The 21,283-nt window shown below is 40.1% G+C and overlaps 1 protein-coding gene across 1 annotated transcript in view; it reads right to left on the bottom strand.

The window, feature by feature from the left end:
* Positions 1-17,989: 17,989 nt before the first annotated feature.
* The window catches only part of LOC111263337 (uncharacterized), an 11,486-nt gene continuing 8,192 nt past the window's right edge, over positions 17,990-21,283 (bottom strand). Inside the window, exons 2-8 of the mRNA XM_022838318.2 lie at positions 20,975-21,146; positions 20,721-20,801; positions 20,338-20,417; positions 19,826-20,014; positions 19,129-19,272; positions 18,605-18,787; positions 17,990-18,519 (exon numbers count right to left, since the gene is read on the bottom strand). Coding sequence (XP_022694053.1) covers positions 18,430-18,519; positions 18,605-18,787; positions 19,129-19,272; positions 19,826-20,014; positions 20,338-20,417; positions 20,721-20,801; positions 20,975-21,146 — 939 coding nt within the window. The 3' untranslated portion in view covers positions 17,990-18,429. The remainder of the gene's footprint in view (positions 18,520-18,604; positions 18,788-19,128; positions 19,273-19,825; positions 20,015-20,337; positions 20,418-20,720; positions 20,802-20,974; positions 21,147-21,283) is intronic.

Genomic DNA, 21,283 nt, shown 5'->3' with positions numbered 1-21,283 from the left:
CAAACGAATGAAATGCCTGTTCAAAAAACTGCATATTAAAGAAAATATGATAGTAATTAACTTCATACCATAGTCGTTTTAATATTGTGGGGTTAAGCGCGGTGCGGTTTTATTGGGGACGCAATACGGCCGGTGTTTTCCAAGGAAGCCGCTTGCTCTCCTGCGATGCATTTATCTATTATATTTACTTGCAATTTTAAGCACTATTTCACAAACTAAGCATAATAGATGCTCATAATAGAAAACAATCTGCAGAAGGCCGTAGTCAAAGCTACACACCATGTGTTTTTTTAAAGGAAAAATAATCGACAATGCCCTTCACCCCCTGTCTCCTACAAATCAGCTGATTGACTTCCACCAACGTAGCTTTCTAAAAATGAGCTTATATACACTTTGGATTTGGAATATAACAAAAACGCCTTGCAAACTCACAAAGCCATTAATTGGACTTTTTCTAGGTATGAGACAATTAGAATGGAGATATTCGTCCCGAAATGCGTTAATCCAAAGACTGCTTTTGATGGCACGGTACACCAACGGGCCATTCAGAAAGTAGCTAGATAACGAGATTTACGAGTTTCGTTCGACCGGCAGATGAAGTTCCGAAATCGACATAAGACTCCCCCCCCCCCCCCCCGTATCAATAACTTGAATATCAGGACGTTCTCCCCACAATATAAGCCTAAGAGCTTTATTATTATTTATGAGCCTTTGCTTATATCCTAATGTAAGATCATTTTTTTTAAAAAGGGAGTATTTGTATTGTATTAACAGTGTTCGTTTGGTGACCAGGCATACGAAAGACCTCGGCATTGTGTTGAAATTCACAACTTTCTTTTTCAGTTGTAAGTCTCTGCATTATTCTTGTAAGCTAGTGGAGTAACAGGATAGATAGATACAGAAACTGAAAATCCTCTTTCGCTAGAAACAATATTTTTTACTCTCACCGAATCGGCTATAACAAGTGAGCCAATAATACAAGGCATAGCAAAGATTACCATTTGTAAGCTACATTTGGCCATAGATATGCTAGATGATCAACGACACGCACACGTTTCACGTGCGCCCGCTGCCGCATATCAATTGGAGGAGATATGAGCCTTGGCAGCAATCAAAAATCAGCAGCTCCTACTTAAAGAAAAATATGCCAATTCTAATAGTTGGTGAGTCTACGTCGCGTGTCGTTCTGACATAGCAAAATGCAGTCTACGGACACAACTAGCAAAAATTATTATATATGTTGATGTATATACCTGTAACTGGATAGTATAAGCAGCACTATCTCTGTTACCCACAAGTATAGAAATGGGCTATGCGATCGGAGCACTGTTATTACTGCCACTATTAATTTGTAGCACAACACAGTAAAATATGCTATGAACAACAGCTATGGTATTAATTTCCAAAATGTCCATATATTGCGACACGCAAAAAAGATGGGCGCACTTTATGTTAGTACTGCGAAATTACCGGTTCATACAAGGAAGTTTTCTGCAATGCATGAAGGCAAGAACGTTTTTCGAATCTTCGACCTTCGTCCCAGCCAAAAATATAGGTATCAACTTTAACTACGTCTGCCCGGCAATCGAGTCACACAGCTGTAAAAACTGCGTAGAACCTCGAAACATCTACTTCAAGCTTGCACCTCAGAGTAAAAGCTACAGAAACGCTCTGAGTGACAGTGGAAGTCTTTTTGGTGTCACCCAGGTCCGTTCAAATGGGGCATCCTGGAACTACGAAGTGACCGAGGCAAGCTACAATACGTAAAAAGTGAAACTTACGCCAACGTTCCACGACTTGTGGCACACAGTGAAGAGCAAAACGAGGTGTACATATAGAAGAGGTGGTGAATGACGCACTGCTCCAAATTAAGGGCACTACAGGCCTTTACAACAATGCACTTGCTTCGCCACCTTTTTACCCCTTATGTTTCGAGTCCTACGTCCGGCATTGCCGTCAGACACATCATCAGACGGCTGATCCCCAAAACGAGACGGAGTGTGTCTATACCCGGACTCGAGTCCACAACATGTTCCTAAGATTAGCAGGCAAATACGTTACACGTACTACACGTACAAATAATGATAGCGCTTATATCGAAAGAATCGGCAATCACGACTGTAAAATTATCGTTTTCTGAAACGGCCCTTTTTCCTTATACAATTATATACTGAATTAGTGATGAAGAAGGAACAGCGAACGTTTTTAGATCAGCCGCAAAGCTCTTTTCTGTATAATCTGGTTGTTGATTAAGAATTTAATAGGAAAGAAAATTAAACTTAGTGTCGAAATATTTAGTTAACGTAAATCCGCTCGAATTTATCAATTTCACCCCAGGCCGCGCCGCGCGACCTGAGCTTTAAGCGCATAAAAACAAACAGACGGCTGGTCAGTTAATAGTTTTAGAATTGAAGCTGCTAACGTTGGTACGTGCTTAAAATATCCGTTTTTGAATAGGCCCTTTTTACCACATCCACGCTAAAACACTGCAGAACTAACAGAACGACGACACTATACTGCCGTTCCGTTAACTCGCCTAAGATACATCATCTGTACAGCTTCTGAAATTGACTCCAAATCATACCTATATAATATTGCAGAAAATCGTGACTCTTGAAAATAGTAATAGAAATACAACAATATTTGAAGTTAAGAAACTGATAGAATAGAAATTATTAGACGTTTTATAACCTACCATCCTATTTTTAAAAAGGTCAATTAATAATCAAGCTGATATTTCAACTACATTATATTATATTATTGAAATTATATTTAGCAAGTTATATGACCTTAGCGGTGCTTGCGAGATATCTAAAAATTTATCATTCCACTAGAAAACTGATTATAAGTGATCATAATAACGGAATAAAATAACGACGTACATACGTGCAACAACCATACTGATACGTTCCACAATAATCTTCTCGCACAAATGCGTACTAATGCACACGAGTTTGGCCTTAGAGTGTCCTCGTTGATAAACCGTTGCGTGGATCACTTTCTAAGGCACATTAGACATACGTCGAACATGCTGATTGAAATTCGAATATGTTGGCATATCTAAGTAGATCATCGTTGGGGTCCTCAGTGCGTATCTGAGTGAAGCTAGGAAATAAGCTCAAGTGGGAATCGATCTACGAATGGGTATCTTCTAGCGTTTAACTTCGTCAGTTGGAGAGCTGCGGCTTTATCAACCATCATTGCGTACTTGTTTGAATTGCGGTAAAACGATCGCACACGTATAGGCGCCTAGAATATGCTTTTGCCTTGAGAACATTCGATAAACATAAATTATTTGTATACTATGAATAAACTTTTGAATGAATAAATATTCGATCATTGGATAAACATCGATCGAAATTTCGTACGGTACTATTTGAAGACATTGCAGAAAAAACCGACGTCCAAGTTATTATAGATAACCCAAGTAAAAGAATATTAGGAATAACTTCCTCGGAAAGTTGGGGCTTTTCGAAGGAGTTGTTATATTTTTGCCCTAACCTTTTTAACCCTAGCATTTTAACCTAAAAGTCGTATAACAAAAAAGTTCCATTAACAAAATTGTAGTTGTTGACAAGGCGTGTTTAGTAACTTGGCTTATTTCTACCATCGGTAATGATCTATTTAACTTTGCCGATGAATTGCAGCTCTACGTACGTCATTTTACGTCGTAACGGTTCGCTCGGTGGCGTTTATATGGATAGAGAAGAACGACTAGCGTTGTGCACGCGGTCCTATGGACACGAAACAATACTGAAGTCGAAAGCCCTAGAAGCGGTTATGACGAAAGCACATTTGTCTTGCTGGATTACTGATTAGTGGAGACGTGGAGTCGGTAAGCCAGTAGCTATCTGTGTGCACAAGCGACTTCGTTGGCAAGCGTATCCGCAAAAGGGGAACGGCCCAAAAGAAACTAGGCCTGAGTACCGAAACAGAGCCCCTCTATGGCACTTGAGTGAAATCTATTTGTTTTGCATAAAATTTGCAAGCATGTTCGGATTTGCCAGTGAAGATGGACACTACGAATGGCTGTTTCGTGTCATATATTACCATATTTTGCGGTTAACTATATCTTGTACGCGTAGAGCCTTGTCGAGCTCTCTGCCTTCGATCCTCCACCCCTATCACTGGCTTTTCCCATTCTCAGTAATCTCAAGAGCACAATATGCCGATTTACATGATAACCAAGTATTAATAAACGGTGATTATACTAAGCCCAACTGATTGAGGTGAGATTTGTTACACCTTAGTTAATGCCCCGTTTCACCTCTAAATTCACTAAGTAAATTATGCTCGGGCTGCAAGTACCCAGTTAGTCATCGAAGGACATGCCCTCCATTTTCTTACATACAAGTCTTATTAACTACTCAGTTATAAGAAGCCGTAAGTCGAAGGCTATGTAGTAATAAGAAGAATGTTAAGAATTAAAACGTTTGCGAGTCAACTATTTTGTATGTCTATGGCTAATGGCGTTGGGAAGCGAAAATAACTGCTGCGATAAACAACGAAAAAATAATAGCTAAACGTATGCGTATTTACCTGTCAACCCACTTTTTCTCTAGCTAGCAGCTTATCAGTACGTCTTACACCATTACAAGCCTAACTTTGTTCTCTTCTATATATCTGCATATGTTATGTCCAGATATGTGGATGCAATTAGCTTGATTGGATGTTTCCAAATAAACATACCCTTCCATTGAACATAAACGTTTTCAATGTTGTTCATTCAATGTTCAACGCAACAAAAGAAAGCGTGCGAAAAGTCTTTTGTACTGTAATATCTATGTAAATTGTTTTGTGATCTAAGTTGACAACAAGCATAAGCATTGTTTGATTGAACATCTACTATAAACTAGTAATAGGGTATTCGTTATAGGGTGTGAATCCTAGCCCATATGTCATAGGATGTCAAACGCCGATCAGGCTTTAAGAAACTAAATTCAATTACTCTGAATGTCATGTTACATACAAAAGCCTAATTGTGGTATTCCATTTTTCAGCAATGTTGAATGTCTTTTTTTTTATTCCTGATATAATGCCATTTTCTAGCTTGCAAAGATGGTGGACTGCTTCTTATTTTCTCTTTGAAAATAACGATCACACCGAACAACAAAGCTTTTGCCAAGTACGAAATAGACTGAATAGCAACGCATTGCGGTAACAAGGAGAGGTGGTTTGAATCGTGCTGGATTTCGGATACCGTTGCTCAGACCATGCTTGCATCAAGAGAGTCTCGGAGCAAAAACACAGGGCGGATGCGGATCGAGAGCAGTTTACAGAACAGAGTATATAGGAGCAAGTTGACGAATATTAATTATGTCTTTTTTCAGCTCTCTAACGCCAGCCTCCGTTTTCTCCACCAATGGTGGTTGCTATGTTAAGGCCGAAATAATTTTGCACGTGGTGAATTATCCACTTAAGGTGGTTCTAAGAAATAGCCAACGACAGAGATGACGACGGCCACGACGACGACAACAAGGATAAGTTAGATAGGCTCGACTATATGTGGAGAATATCAACGAGTATCTAATAACACTGTCATGTCATTCACGCAGACTCTACGGGAGATTAGGCCATCGATAGGCGTCATGGGCGGGATACAGCGCAAACGAAACTGCACACTTCTAATAACCAACGTTCTTATCGTTCCGACTGAGAAGAACGACGTCTCGTCACACCTGAACTATCTAGACTGATATACGTCGCACTACTTTTAAAGTCATGTTGCTCTTGCGGTAGTACGAGGCGCATGCTCCCCCTATTGCTCCTTGACCTTTGCTTAGCGACGGTGACAGCGGCTTCAAAAGCGGCTGCAGTGCTCGGGCTTGCTGACGTTTACGGGTACATGGCAAAGGCATGTGGTTCTTTGTATGTTTATCTGCGAGGACGTGGGCCAATCAGGAATAGCAGAGGGTTACGGCGAAAGAGGGAGATAGGCACCTGCAAAGAAGCGCTGGCGAACTAAAAGTACAGGCTCCTGTTCGCCGAAACAGAATGTGCGTTGGAATACAATAAAGTGAATCTGTAGCTTGAGAATGAACCTGCGATCTCTCAGCTAGTTCAATTAGTGAATCCCGCGATGTGCTGGTAATCGCAATGTCGACATGAATATATACGTCAGTCCGTAGCTCAGAAGCTTTCAAAGCGTATTGCGCATTCGGATTTAGCGCTACTTTTCGGCCTAGGCTGCAGACGCAAAAGGCCTTTAAAGGAACAATCACAGAGTGCCACTAAACAAACAGAATGAATGTAAGTGGGTGGTCTGGAACAGGCCGCAAATCCGCTACCGACACAATAGACTGATTTGCTCACCTTAAGGGAACGCGATTCAGTCGGTTGTCAGCAAACAAAGCAATCGTTGAGAATACTAGTGCTAACGGAACACAACTGTGTGTAAAGAACAATAGAAAACCAAAAGAATGACAGCTGGAAAAACTGAGGAAAAGATTTACGTGCAACACATTCAGTAGGTATGTGTTGTAGCGCTTAGCCATTTGTATCATCATGACGTTTACAACTTTGCTGCTGCTGCTGCTGCTCAGCGTTTTTGATAAGGGCCGTGATAAAAACGGATATCTACGAAATGTGTACTTCTGAATATTTACGCTTTTTGTCACGGAAACTAAATAACAGAGTGTGGGACGTCAACGAAATACTAACAGACACATAGAAGGTGACGGGGTAATTTAAACCGGTCCTGAAGTAATAATGAAAACTTGACAACGTAACAAGAAAGTAGAACATAACACACCTATGTTCAGCCCGGATCGAACTGATTTCTAGCTAAGCTCAATTCAGTTTAAAAATAAAGGAAAATGTCTTTCTCTAGAATGGACGTTATTCCCATCTGACTAGTTAGTTCATCGATAACAAACAAAATTTTAGTAATAATATTATTTGTTATTAGAAAACAGCCGAAACAATTTTGGCCGATCCGATGACGATTACTTACAATGGAGTAGTGTCTTTCATTGAGTTAACTTTTTATGGGCAAAGCACTGTCAGAGTATTGCGTAGTTTAAATTTAATTGAAAAAGTACTTATACGATAGAGTCTACGTGGCCCGTGCCTAATTGATGCCATAAAAAGATACGATTAATCAAATGTAATAGACTTATCACACAACCATGAGTAATAACTTGTTGGAAGCTAGGGGTGATCGCTATGCATGATAACAACATGTAATTACCGTACGTAATCTAATAGAACTTCTAAATAAAATAGAACTTCAAAGCAATACATATAAAATATTTTCTCTATTCAAATGTTTAGTTTCAAATAACAAAACTTCAGCTATATCCATAGGAAGTAAAGCAAAAAAATCGTATGTACCATATCTGAACACGTGTAGCAATAAACTGATTGCCTCATCTAAAAGATAGTTAATTACACAAAAGGTCCTGCTCAGCATCGTTGTAAATTATACGATATTTTATTTCATGTATTCAACAAGATATGCTATTCTGGGTCGGTATCCTGCAAAATAGCATCGTACAGCACTTGTCTTTCATCCAACAACTACTCCCTATAGGACTCCAAAAAGTTGGCACATTGGTGCGTCCTACATATCCTTATTGTACACAAACTTTCGGCTTGATAAAGCCCGTTATGCAATCCGTCAAGGCTTTATAAAGGAGGAAACACGGCCCAAGGCCTGCCTGGGGCATTGACATAGGTAATCTGGCTTACTGATTCGGCAGCTATAGTAAGGGTCGGGCGTTGGAACTTCAAAGGTGTTGGTAGGTGTCGAGATGCCTCCGGCGGTGGTCACAACAATACGTAATAGTCAAAGTTGAGGGCATCTATTAGACAATCAGCCAGCCGATTCAGCTCTGTAGATAATGGAAGCAGATAGATGATGAAAAGGTAGATGGATCGATTGAGCCTGGTCGACCGTCCGCTAACTTGTCCGTGCAGTGCCACTCTCGCGATACAATAAATGATAAAGGCAACGTTCACTGACGTGCTGTCGCCACTAATCCGCTTAGGCGTTCCCCTAATTCAGCTCGTTGGTGACCCGCCGCTGCAGGCGATTCTTTCGTAGGCCATGTATCATCGTTTCTGTCTTACTGCGCAGACGCCTTTCTTTGGCCACCCTGCATGCTGGCGAGTATTCCCAACAATGTCCTTATTAACCAGGGCACATACATAGTCGAATACCCTTTTCTCTGACCCGTGTTCAACAGGCTTTTGAACTCTGGTTGCTACTTTATACGGAGTCGGGCGGCACGGCAAACGGTTTCGACCCGTCATAGCGGATCGATCATAATTCACTAAGTGGAGGTGATCGATAGCGATTCAGTAGAGATAGGGCAGGACCGAGGCAAACATTTGCCCATCTTTACCTTGTTTTGTAAAACCACATCTCGTTCTTCTCTCGGTATTATTCTGCATAGACTTAAGCTAAGTTTTTCCATCCTTTGTCACACGCTGATACTTACGTGCAATACGTATAATGGTGCAATACCTTTTGGTAGAATGGTCCCTGGAAATACTTGGCCATCCCTGAAGATCAGCACAGATCAAATTGTCTAGAAAACATGGAATTCACACTCAGTTAATTATAAATGCCCCTTTAAAGAAAATATTTCAATAAGTACGCTAATTTTTAACGCTGAAAAATGCTTATGTTGGCCTGGCAGAAAATTACAGAAAACAACGCAATGTAGATTGAGTTAATACAGGATTGTTATTATAATACCTTATTACCCTTTATAAGTATAATTACCCTTTATCACAAAAGCAGAAGCCAATTTTTTATACCTAGGCCAGTTCCGAGCATCAGGTTTAATATGAAAAGCTCATCTAATAAAACACTATTGTTTTATCTGATAACTCAAAAGCTATTAGAAAATTAGATTTTTATATGATATGCATATTAAAGTTTTACCTGTTGCTTGACGTTTATTGGAAATTACTGGCAGCCGATTTCAAGGTCGAAGAAGTTCCCTTTTTGACATATTTCTTCGAGCTCAGATCCGTAGATTAGCTCTTAGTGGATTTTGTCCCCACTCATTTTTCGTGTCGAGATTGTCCGTCGTGCTTCTTATCATGCCTTCGTCTCTTTCGGGAGTTAGATCGTTTACTGTCGGCGCAATGGGCATGCGCTAAGAAGCGCAACAGAAAATTACCGCTCTGTTGCATATTGTTGAGCAGATTTTTGCTTTCCATTGGCCAGTGAACCATCTCGCGGTGACCATTTTTCATCGCTGCGAGCATCTCTACCATCGTAAGCTGCGCAGCAAAAAGAGTTCGACCTTCATAGCGATACCTCAGCAGCCTCTGCTTTGTCGTTCAAAACGTATCAGACACTTAGTATGCTCTGACGTACGTCTAAAAGAGGTACACTGCTGGACGCCGTGAGACGCATCGAGTGTATGTGTACATACAAGCTTTCCTGCGCACCATCTGATATTGGACCAGGCCAAAGGTGTGTGCAAGCCAAACATGCGAGAACGCTCCGTACTGTGTCGGTGCATCTTGGTGTTGTTCAAGGAGACGGTTTGTGGATGGATAGACTGTTCGGGTGGAAATGTCGACGGGGACCTCATTACAAGGCCAGGACGCATCCGGTCAATCAGGCGATTGTGAACCTTCTGCTATCCTGGGTCGCCACAGTAGCTAGAAGTTGTGGATCGACCACGCAGAAAGGACGTCATCGGAAAGACTAACCTGGTATCATCACCCTTGGTACTACCTTCTGGATAAGGTACACTGTCGCCGGTCTGCGTTTGCTACTGTGTTCCTTTAACAACAGGTCGGGCAGTGCATTCGTCGCAGACCTCCGCAGATAGCTTCGAAAGGATACTTCGAGGGGACAGAAGGGAAGAAGAAAAGGAATTGGGAGACGGGTAGAGGTAATGGATGATTCGGGAATGGGTGAACGAGGCCTGACGAAGGCTGTAACCATCAGGAAATGGATATGTGTAATCAACTAACGTCCGATAACATGACTTGCCCCCTAATTCCAAACCACTCCGGTTACTACCTGCACGAATACTGACTCTATGTAAGCAAGAAAGACCAATGAGCCTTGGAGTAAAAGTGGACGTCTCGCATAACCACATTATGAAGAGATCGTACAACATAGAGCATGTAAATTTCCTTTTTGATGACCACCATTAAACGAAACTTACCTGTCAGAGGTACGTGCTACAGGAGAAAGATCATTAACACATCGTATGACATAGATAAACACATCCACTGAATAAAGTTGTGGGTCTAATGTGCAGTGAAAAAATTTTACTTATTACTGATAATAAATGCTCGTTCCAAATACGCTTAATATTCAGTACTGTATATATAGGTAGAGCACCGTAGCCTAATATGGCTTTCAGCGATTTGTTTTACCAACTATTTATCAAAGTATCCCGCACCGAAAAACGTCTAAAAGATATCTTGCTGTTTTTTTGAATGGGGCCTAAAGGTGTAATCGGTAGGAGTCCTAGTGCGCTGAACCTCGTGCAAGCGGAAAAAGTAACTATTAGTATATTATCACGTTGATGACAGATGTATATGTGAACTTCTTTTGGTAGATCTCCCATTGCCTTTTCTATTTTGTAAGAGACCAGGAGAGATCACACGGTAGCCGATTAAGCTAATCTGTACAGTAGCGCAGATTGTTGATCTTGATTGACGCTAGAAAGACCTCAAATCATTTTTAAATAAGTAACAGAACACAACAAGTTCCTTCGTGAAGATTGACTCAAACGATTATGTCCTCTGCTACATTCTTCATTTACTCCTAATTAGTTTTGTTAGTCTATAATTAATTAACGTACCATAACAAAAATGGTTCGTTGACTAACAAGACAGCAGAGGTTGAACGCTAGATGGCTTGCCTATCTACGTACGAATGTACATACCGAATGATGTGGGCCATATAGAGGGTCCGTAAGACTTTGTCGTAGTGCTTTTCATACTACAAGCTCTATGCTGACAGTACACCGACACATTGGCTGGCTGGTGTATACACAGTATAATTCTGTTTACTCTATTGTAAAACACAACTGCATATATTCAATAGCGTCACGGGTACCAAACCAGCGTTCATGGTGCTACGCAAATTGAGCAGTATATGAAAAACGGTAAAGCCTCTCCTGGGATTTTTACTCTGAAATTTTTAGATCTAGCGAACAAACTGAATAGGATGACCACTGCATTTTAGTAGGTATCCTCTGCTGTGTCCAATTAGTCTCCTCGTTGCTTAAGGTCCCATAGCATTCTGCACCTATTGTAGGTGTATGTTTCATTTGCGCAGACCTGCCGTTAGACGATTCACCTGTTTTGGCATCTTTTTCCGTAACAGGCATTTTGGTTTGTTAATCCGTGTAACTTTCTCGCGCTGATTATATAGGAACTTTTACCTATTTCAGATCCAGTCTGTCATCACTTAATCGACCACATTGGAAAAGCTCGCTAACAGAGGCGTAACTTGGCACCCCCCGATATTGTGCTTCATAAGAATCTTGATGACAGCAGCAGTTCTATCGTTTAACAGGACAGTCATGCAACTTATGCGAATGCGTCCTTGCTACCTCTCAATTTCCTGTAATATTCCATTTGATGTATACCCGATAACAACCCCATTCTTATTTCGATTTGCCGATTTTTATTATTATTTGATCTACTATGGCACCTACAGACTCTGATCTAAGGATACCATTTTATTGGTACACATATCTTCGTCACTTTAGTAGTATTACTTGTTTTGCTAGATAAAAACAGCCAGCAAAACTATTTCAAGTGATATCCTGGTATTAATAAAGTTATCACTTTTTAGACATTCACATGACAAATACTGGATATGATAATACAACACGCAGGTCCCTCCACTCATATTTTATATATATATATATATATAAATATATATTATTTATACATTTCACCACGTTCATAGCGTCGCGTGAATGTTACGCCCGTTGTATTCGTTCTCAAAAAACCTCTATTTATTGTAAAAGGATATTGTTTTTCGTAAAGCTCTAACTTACAACTTTTGGGCTTAATTTAGCTGAACACGTCACGACCCGTAACGAGCGTAACTTTTTAAATATCAATTTTGTCAAAATGATTCTCTATTAAACGATTTCGTTTTACAAAGCTGATTATTAAATTAGATAAACACGCCTTTCGACACAACTCGGTAATCTACGTCTGGTGAACTGTGCTCCAGCTAATATTATTTTGTAGTAGTCCATTTTTTTTTTATTGCATCTATTGACGCTGTAATGAAATAGCAATCCAATAAATTGTTTAAGTTTGCTGTTTGTTGAAGTTCAAATGAGTCTGCTGGCTTCACGATGACGGAGAAGCTAAAAGTAGCGCTTTTTTCTTTTTTAATTTCACCTTTCTTCTGCTTCGCTTTTTTTTTTACTCTAAAAGGAACAATTAGCAAAACACGTGTAGATGTATATGCTCGGCTGTCAATTACAAACAGGACAGTTTGGCCGCATCATCGACTAGGCCTTAGAGGTGATCATCAACATGGCCAGCTTGCGAAAATGAAAACGTTAAAGAGAATAAAAGGATGCTAGAACTATGAGGGCACATAGCGTACAGGAGTGTGTCAACCCTATTTACTTGACACCGTTGTTCGTGGGAATGGATCACGATATTTCAACTCGTCCTGTCCTGATCCTAAAAGCTATCCACCAATGGTTTACTAATTAAACGAATATTTGTTTCACAAGTCGACTGTCACTTAAAAACGTTAAGGTACACATACGTTTTCCTTCTCATAAAAACGACCACAATACTGTGGTATAAATTTCATTGTAATAACATTACAAAGTAAAAAATCTCGTCCTCGATGTATATCTCCACTAAATGTGATGTCCGTCTACCACCTCTTGATCAATCCAAATGTTCGATATATTTTAATAACACTTTAAAGAAGTGCTATATTGTAGACAACTAGATTGGCGTAGAGGATTGACTAGATTCACGTAAACTAGAAGAAAACACTGCATCATTACTTTTTATCGTTCTTTTTTATAGCCTAACTTTAACTTTATTTATTTAAATTAATCTTTAATAACATTCTCCTTCAAATCTTTTCCAAAGTAATAAGATATCACGTTAACCTGTCTATCGACTTAAATCGTATTACCTATTACCAACATGTTCCTGCCTGCATGAACATTATGCACAAAATATTCCCTGAAGTAAAATAGTCAGAAAAATACGAAAAAAGCGCATAAATTGTATGTAATATTTACAGACGCGTGTATAAAAATAACACTTATAAGAAAACCATTAACATTGTCCGCATTTATTCTGTGACAAATTCGTACTAAAATACGCTTCTCTCTTCCGGTGTCGAAATGTTTACAAGGTAATTAGTACGTGTAGGACTAACTTTGTATATTTTTTAATCCTTTTATATACTTTGAACAATCGTTGGAGTTTGTCAAGGATGAGTATTTTGACAAACATGCTGTTAAGATTACGGCTTCTATAGCGCATAAGCCTGTGTCTCGACTTAATGAACACGTCCCGACTTTAATGCTAGGCATTCATGATACATTCACGGTAAAAAATGTATCATAAGTAAAAATGATTTATGATGTGTTACTATGGCATGTTTCTTACCCGGGTTCTAAGATATGCAAAGAACCTTTGTACTTTCGAAAACCATGGACTTCATATCAACGTAGTACCACGTCACAACAACAATAAAGGTTATCAACCAGCATACCCAGAAAAATACATACACACAACCTTAGCTCACTAATTTTTCTTTGCAATCGGATTTGCAAATTGCAACCGGATTTACATGAAGTGTAGCTTGGCCTACCGTAGATGTTCAGCAAATGAATACCGTTCCGGTCAATACACTGCTGATAACAGCGGGATCCATGAACTTCAACAAACATTCGGTTTGGTACTTCCTCAATGGCTCTTTGATGTATTTTCCATAAGGGAAAGACCATTGGCTCTGGTATGGTATGGGCAGGGTATTCAACATGACAATTGCCTTTAACCAATCTGTTTAAACTCACCTACTTAATATATATCAAGGGATTATGATATTACAGTGTTAACACGTTATTCACGTCGTGCATCTGACATTAAATCGCGCATTGAAGTATGTTTACCAATATAGCCGACAACCGTGTGAAGCCACTCGGCTTACGATAATAAATATAACCCGCGGCAACGCGACTGCTTTTAAGAGTTCAGGCTTTGCCCTTTTGACTTCTGCTGTATCTCGTGGAAACCGCGCCATCATATGCCGCTACTGATTCCGAAGCTGTTAATGCCGCTCAGGCTCAGTTCCGAGGCATCCCGCCTGTCGGCGTTCTTGGGCCTCTCTAGCCAGTTCGGCCCAAAGGCCGGAAAGCGATTCGAATGTCATTTATTTTAAATATAATGAGCAAAAATCCCATCCGTGGCAACAGCTTCTAAAGCAAGCTGTCCTTTCATCAGCAGATAACAACCTCTTCTGTAACCATTCAAATGGTACGCTGGGCCAGCCCGTCGCATTTGGTGTCCCACATTCGTTTTGATGTGGCAGTCTGCAACCTGCCGCGATTCGAGGCAGGTCGTGTTGTCCATCACGGCGCTGAAGCACTACGCAGCTTACAGCGCTCGGATTATGACATCCCATGTCGCTTCCCGAATCGACGCGAGCTGGACGAGACAAATGTGAAACGGTCAAGCAATATCAAGACCGGGAAAGGTTGATCGCCTGCAGGGAGCTCACGAGGTCTAACCTCATTTTTTCGAAGGGAAGGTGGGATTAGATACTAGATGGAGCGTATTGCGCTCTGTACTTAGGTTATGCCGTTGGTAAATTTCATGCCGGGCGAACACTTCCCGGACCCGCCTCGTAAGCTCTGGTAATAATAGGAGGATAGGCTCTTCAACCGACGCGGGTGTGAACAGGGTTTCCGTTACACATTCGAATTACCTGGGAAACAGTTCAGAAGCTTTAATTCGAATACAGTGCTAGGACGGTTTTTTCGGCCCCTATGCACGGCGTTACTCCCATTGGTATGACGTATCCCCAATGGATCTACAGTGGTTACAACGCTAGTAATTGTCCTTCTTTATACCTCGTGAAAAACGGCTTGTCCAAGATGTCGATGCCCTTGCAACGCTGACCAGGCCCGAAACCGTCAATGGGCTCGCTGGATATCGTGTAAGTACAGGTATTCCGAACATCTTCCATTCTCTGGCGAACGCTACTTATCGAGCAACTGGAAATAGATTGCGTTTATGTTTGCTCATTGTGCCGTGTCCATCACCGGCCATGGAATCGAACATACTTCTGCTCGACGTTTCTGAGTTCCAATACGCGCTACTTTTTTGACGTCCCTTAAGAAGGCCTTACTAGGTTACAGTAACCCCAATCAATCCATCAGAAAGCGTTTCTTCCGGACGAAGGTATAAAAACCTTTCCCCTGTCATCTCCTCCGGACAACGTACTCTAATGGATCTCACGCCAGCCTTTATCGGAATTCCACAAACAACTCCGCCTTAAGGTGCGCCTACGTTGCAGGCGTTACGATCCAACGCGGTCTTGCCGACCGCGAAAACAACTCAGGGAGTGGTTTGAGGAGCTGACATAGCTGCTTTTATATATGCATATGTATATAGAACAGTCGCTGCTTTTCAAAAAGTAAAACCGCTGTGATGACAACGACGCCGTTAAGATTACGGTCTAAATATTGCATGAATTTGCGTTTTCTCATTACGTTACCACTCCTGCACACATATATATATATATATATATATATACCATTATGGCAGCCGATTATTTATATATTTAAAACAGTGAAATATGATGGTATACAGAATGTTACTGGATTGAAGCAATAGTTTATTCATCATAATAATTTGATAGAATTATTTAAGTTGAGATACATCGCATCTAAATATCACTAAGGCAAACATCTAGTCAGACTATGTCCCAAAGGCACAGCGATGTCTGAATTTTTGAAAAGACAACAAGACAATGAATAACCCAGTGGGTTTCAGTCCCGGCGTACCTCAATCGAATTGGATCCGGGAGATTTTAAAATAGTTTTTCTATTTATCTCGAGAACACGGAGATTTACAAGTTGGCTCGTGAGTATATAAGAGCACGCTCTAGGTTACAGTTGTCATTCAATTTTTCTAGGTTTTACCCTTTTTAATAACTTAATTTTATTTAATGAAGAGGATATCTCATCAATAGCCTATTTTTTTTATGAACAAAAACTTTATTGCCCTGTTTCTCTCAGACTGTGTGCCTTTTCCGCTAGTTTGTTTATCATAGTCTCATAATGCGTTGGGTGTCGAAGAACTTTTGCTATTTCTGCAGTCGCGGACCCTTACCGTACAATAATAATGCATTTCGAAATATAATATGAAACCATACTAGTTATTTGAGCAATATTTTTCTAAACAATTGACTGTTATGACAATCTCAATAGTAATACTATCACGATTTTCGCAACGCTTTCGTAAACTATATATAATTTTCTAAGCATTCGCCAGAAAAAAAAAGTACGTTTGAAATGTATTGGGAATTGTTTTTTTTTTTTTTCACATAAAATCCTTATAGTATGGTTATTTCGAATGTGAATAACGGCGAAAGACAAAATAGCGAAAAAAAAATACTTCCCGTCAAAGAATCCCTTAAAATAAATAAAGCATATAAACATTTCCATATATTTTACTCTTCTTTTTGATCTAGCAAAGCATATCGACCAATGCTGCATTTCTAAGTGGATTTTTTCGTTTTCCGTCAACTGCACCGGGTGACTTTAGCTGCAGAATTTAGCAAACTGGGGACGTCTCTGACTTCGATAATCTCAATACATATATTTGATATGTATTTGCCTTGGCGGTATCATATCGTTGTGCGAACCAAAACAGATAAACCTTCGCACGCGTCCTATCGATGGTAGATTATACTGTGATAGAACGCCAAGCGCAGCCTTCCGTTAATTAAAAAGCTGCATTCAGAATGCTACTCACCTTAATGGCTATTGGAGATGCAAGCAATGCGTGAGTAAGCCTCGATATTAGTATACTATGGGGTAATGCACTCTAATTCAGCAACTGTAATATATGCAGTAACCTAGGGTAAGCTAAACGTTTAGGATTAATTTAATGTTTTCCCCAATGTTTGTAGACAAACGAGAGCCGATAGACGTCAAGCGATGAGCACAGCAGCCCGTGTTGCTTGCAACGTTGGAAAGCTACAGCTTGGAGCACCGCTGTTTTTCGTAAAAATTTATTATCGAACTGGGAAAATCATTAAGGTGACACTCCGCTGATTAACTGTAGCTCAGTCTAAGGTAATAAATAAAATTGTTACACCTAAGGATCAGAAAGCGTGACGGTGAGTGTCGAACGCCTACCTTACTCACAAAAAATCGAAGAGAAAAAGGGACGAAGAGGCCATTGGACACTTTTTTCGTGAATGACAATGGCGAGCTCTATCGCGACATGTTGCAAACCATTCCAGAAGCCGTTGAATACAAATATTAAGTTCCAATAATAGGAGAGCAACTTGCCACACCAGGCTTGCAACAAACGATCTACCTGAGGCCATGTTCTCAAAATGGCTGACCTCGATGCGGGGCGGCAATATCGAATAGCCACCTCCGTTCTGTGATTTTACCTTTTTCGATTTTTCCTGTAAAGCTATGCGAAGGACAGAACCTGCAAAAATTGTTGAAACAATTCGCTCCCCGACACATTATATTTGTGGAGGGATTGGTGCAATTGACGCTGATGTATCCATGGCCGTGACCCAGGATTATGCAGAATGGCCCAAATAGTGAAACCGGTCCGCACCCAATTTGCTGAAAGTGATTTTGGCAGACATTGTTTTCTACATATGGCGCAGATTACGTTAGGCTAACGTATGAATAAAAAGATTCGTAGGAACTCTATTTTCCTTGCCTTTCCCTTGGGGCATTTAAGTTGGCTGGACGTTTAGCCCACCTTACACGACCTTCTGATAATTTTCAAAGTAAAATAAAACTTGCCGATATCGTGTTCTTCAAATTTTATTATATCGTAGTATATAGTTTCGTTCAGTTAGCCCTATCTGCTAATAGTTTATTCTCCAAATCAGACAAATGCTGGTCTGATCAGCCAATAGCTTAAATTCGAATTTTTGGCTAATGGACAAAAGCGTATAGTAACATGTACTTCCTTCCAATCAAACATAAAACTTACTAAAAGTAAGCATTATTGTAAACAACTTTCTCCATGGCGTTTCCTTTCACCAGATTCATTAATACTCTGACGATACTTTCACGTGAGATGTTTATCGTCGCTTGTATTTGCTTAAAATTTAAACGCATAACTAGATCAAGCTTTCACCTTAAATTTAAACTAATCTTTGTAAGATTTTAGCTGTTGATATAGGTTTCTACCATAGGAACGTACTGCCATACTAGCAAGACTCTGATTGGCAGAAAGTGGTTACTAGCAAAAGCCTTCTTCAAGTACGTTACGTACGCGAATGCATCCAAGCCATTCCAGAGGTCGAGGGATTCGTTCTGTTTGTACCCCAAACTGAAAGAATACGGATTCACGCCGAGTATATGTATGCAGTGCAAGTGATGAAAAAAAAAAAAAAACGATGAGAAGTGAATCTTACCATGCAAATTGCTGTCGCGACAAGTAATAGCTTATGATCTGATGAATGCGTGCCGTGCGGTAGTCGAATATTGATCTTGAGGGCGCTATGAGGGCCGTCACATCGAGAGATGCAACCCTGTTCGCGATTGTTTCTACTGTCTGAACTCGTACCTGTCTGTCTTCCGGCACCAACGGATGTTACCTGTCGCCGTTAGTTTAGATTGAAATCAAATTTCATATGGCCTTATTACTATTTGAAGTTAAGTTAACAGAAAATAGTCGATTGATGATCAGTCATTCCGAAGCTTATCTAGGATATGGAATTTGAAATCCTTCGTTCTAATATGGGAAGTTGATTTATTTTGGGTCCTAGTTAATCGCTTGAGACGCTTTCGCTTCTCTTAACAGAAAAAATTGAATTAGGTTGCAATGAGATGTCCGAACTCTTAGGCTCGATTCTACTGGTCTTTATATTCTATTTGTTTTTGTTGGACTGCAAATATTACGATGTGTGAGGACATGTTGCCAAATGTTACCACGTACGGTATGGGAGCCCGATCCATTATTGGCTTTAAACGGTATACTATAGAGCAATTGTAGCATGCCCTCATTGTAAACTCCGTAGAAATCGTGATGTAGCGCAATATGTCCAATGACGTGTCCGGGTGGAGACTCTACTGTGAGAGACTAAAGCAACAAATCACCATTAATTATCCTATTCTAGTAATTCTGCCTGTCTAATAGAGAAATTTTATGTAACGCTATAGCCTAAACTAGAGACGCAACCTGAGATGGATTTGTCAACAAATATACTACGTTCACCATAAATAGCATATAACGAGGCCTTGGGGGTTTTCTTACCATTACCCTAATAGGTGCCAATTCTTCCACACGCACGTAAAAAAAACTTGTTTGTTTTAGTTAAAAATTATGCTGGAATAAAGACGGATTCCGAAAACTGTCCTATGTACGGCTTTCAGCACGAAAAAAAGAACGTATCTGCGCCTGACTTTGAACATAGACCACGCGCTACAAATGCTCCATCGTATAGTCCTGTTACAATGTGCCGCGTTAGGTGTCCCTCTTTTTACTTCTATTTTTTTTTCATTTTTTACTAGATTTATACTAATATTAGTTTGCCAAAGCCACAAAAACTATTAAAAGGATCCAAATCAGTTTGGAATAGTGAAAATATCGAAAATCAAAATACTGATCCCGCCGTCATAAATTAACAAGCGACCTGTTGAGGGTTATGGAACATAGTACTCCTTCGTTGAGTAGCGTGAAGGTTCGTATTTACTAGGCGATTTTGGGAACAGCGTGTACAGCAGCACACACATCCCTGACTCCCTTCTGGGCCGCGAAACACAGCGATACAGTCACCTGAACGGTCTTTTACGTTTGCAAGAATACGACTTCGTGGTGACCCCTATTTGATCAACGAAAATCACACACCAATCTTAATTAGCCACATGACCGAATTCGTTCGAAATGCTGTCTGCGTACATCTAACATTCGTAGCGAGAACCCGTTGTCATCAACAACTTTAACAGTTTAATCAGATCGCTTAAATATAAAGTGTCGGTCGTTTGGTTGCTACGCCAGATTCCAACAGTTTCATAATGTAAACCTTCAAGTGGACCGTTTATTCTATTTATTATATTGAAGTATGAGGTCAACCTTAATATGGGCCATCATCGGTTACCATATATGATTTATGCTTTTGTTTATGTTGATTTTGATTGAGCTTACCATATAAATAGTTGTAAGGTTGAGTACAAAAAGCGCACTCATATCTTCCCCGTTAATCTGGAAACTCCTAGTAAAACTGCCTGGATGAAAAGTAACATCGTACGAGCAATTGTCGTTAATCTCTATCGATTAGCAATTTTTTGTATTTCTAAATGTGCTGGATATATGCACCACATTTGTATAAATAGGATATTTGTTCTCATTCTAAAAGGCTGTTTTTCGGCCAAGGTACGACGCATAATAACAACTTCTTGTTGGATCGTAAAAACGAATTATTTGTTCATAAGCGCCTATTCGACTCATAACGCCTCCTGGAATATCAAGATTTATGCGTAAACTAATCATTGATGTTTCTATTATCTTTGTGAGGTCTTATATGATACCTGGCCGTGGTTGAGTTATAATTGTCTCGACAATATCCAGTTGTGAGTGGTGGAACAGAGGAATGAGGAACTGTGATGGATCTGCAAATTTGAGTACAATTAGGCGAAGATTACATTGCCTTGAGTTGCTTAAACGTTATCGTCACATAGAATCGAACGTACCCTTATGATAACCCTCACGTTTGACATCTTATAGTTAACGATATGTAACATCGCAGAACTACACATACCCAAAATAATGGATTTGTACTAACCTTTCGGTCCTATTGATGTAGGAAGGGCGGATCTACCAAAGAGCTCCGCAGTTTTCGCGATCATCCCGACTGGTGTCAGAGACGATGAGGACAGCATATTGTGTACCTCAAGTCCTAACGGGACATCTTGCTGGAAAAGCATTAGGTGCGAGCCTCCAAACGCCAAGTTTACCTGTTAAGTTGTAGCAATACATAGTACATTTCAGAGCATCGTATTATATGGTTTTATATTGTACCTCTGCTGGTTGCTATTCGAATTAATTCGCGTATACGCACATTACGATGATGGCTATTGATACGTCTCTCTCC

This window comes from Varroa jacobsoni, unplaced genomic scaffold (assembly GCF_002532875.2).
Source record: "Varroa jacobsoni isolate VJ856 unplaced genomic scaffold, vjacob_1.0 scaffold_77, whole genome shotgun sequence".
NCBI lineage: Eukaryota > Metazoa > Arthropoda > Arachnida > Mesostigmata > Varroidae > Varroa > Varroa jacobsoni.
The sequence above is the reverse complement of the archived record's forward strand: the minus strand, read 5'-3'. Positions and strand labels throughout refer to the sequence as shown.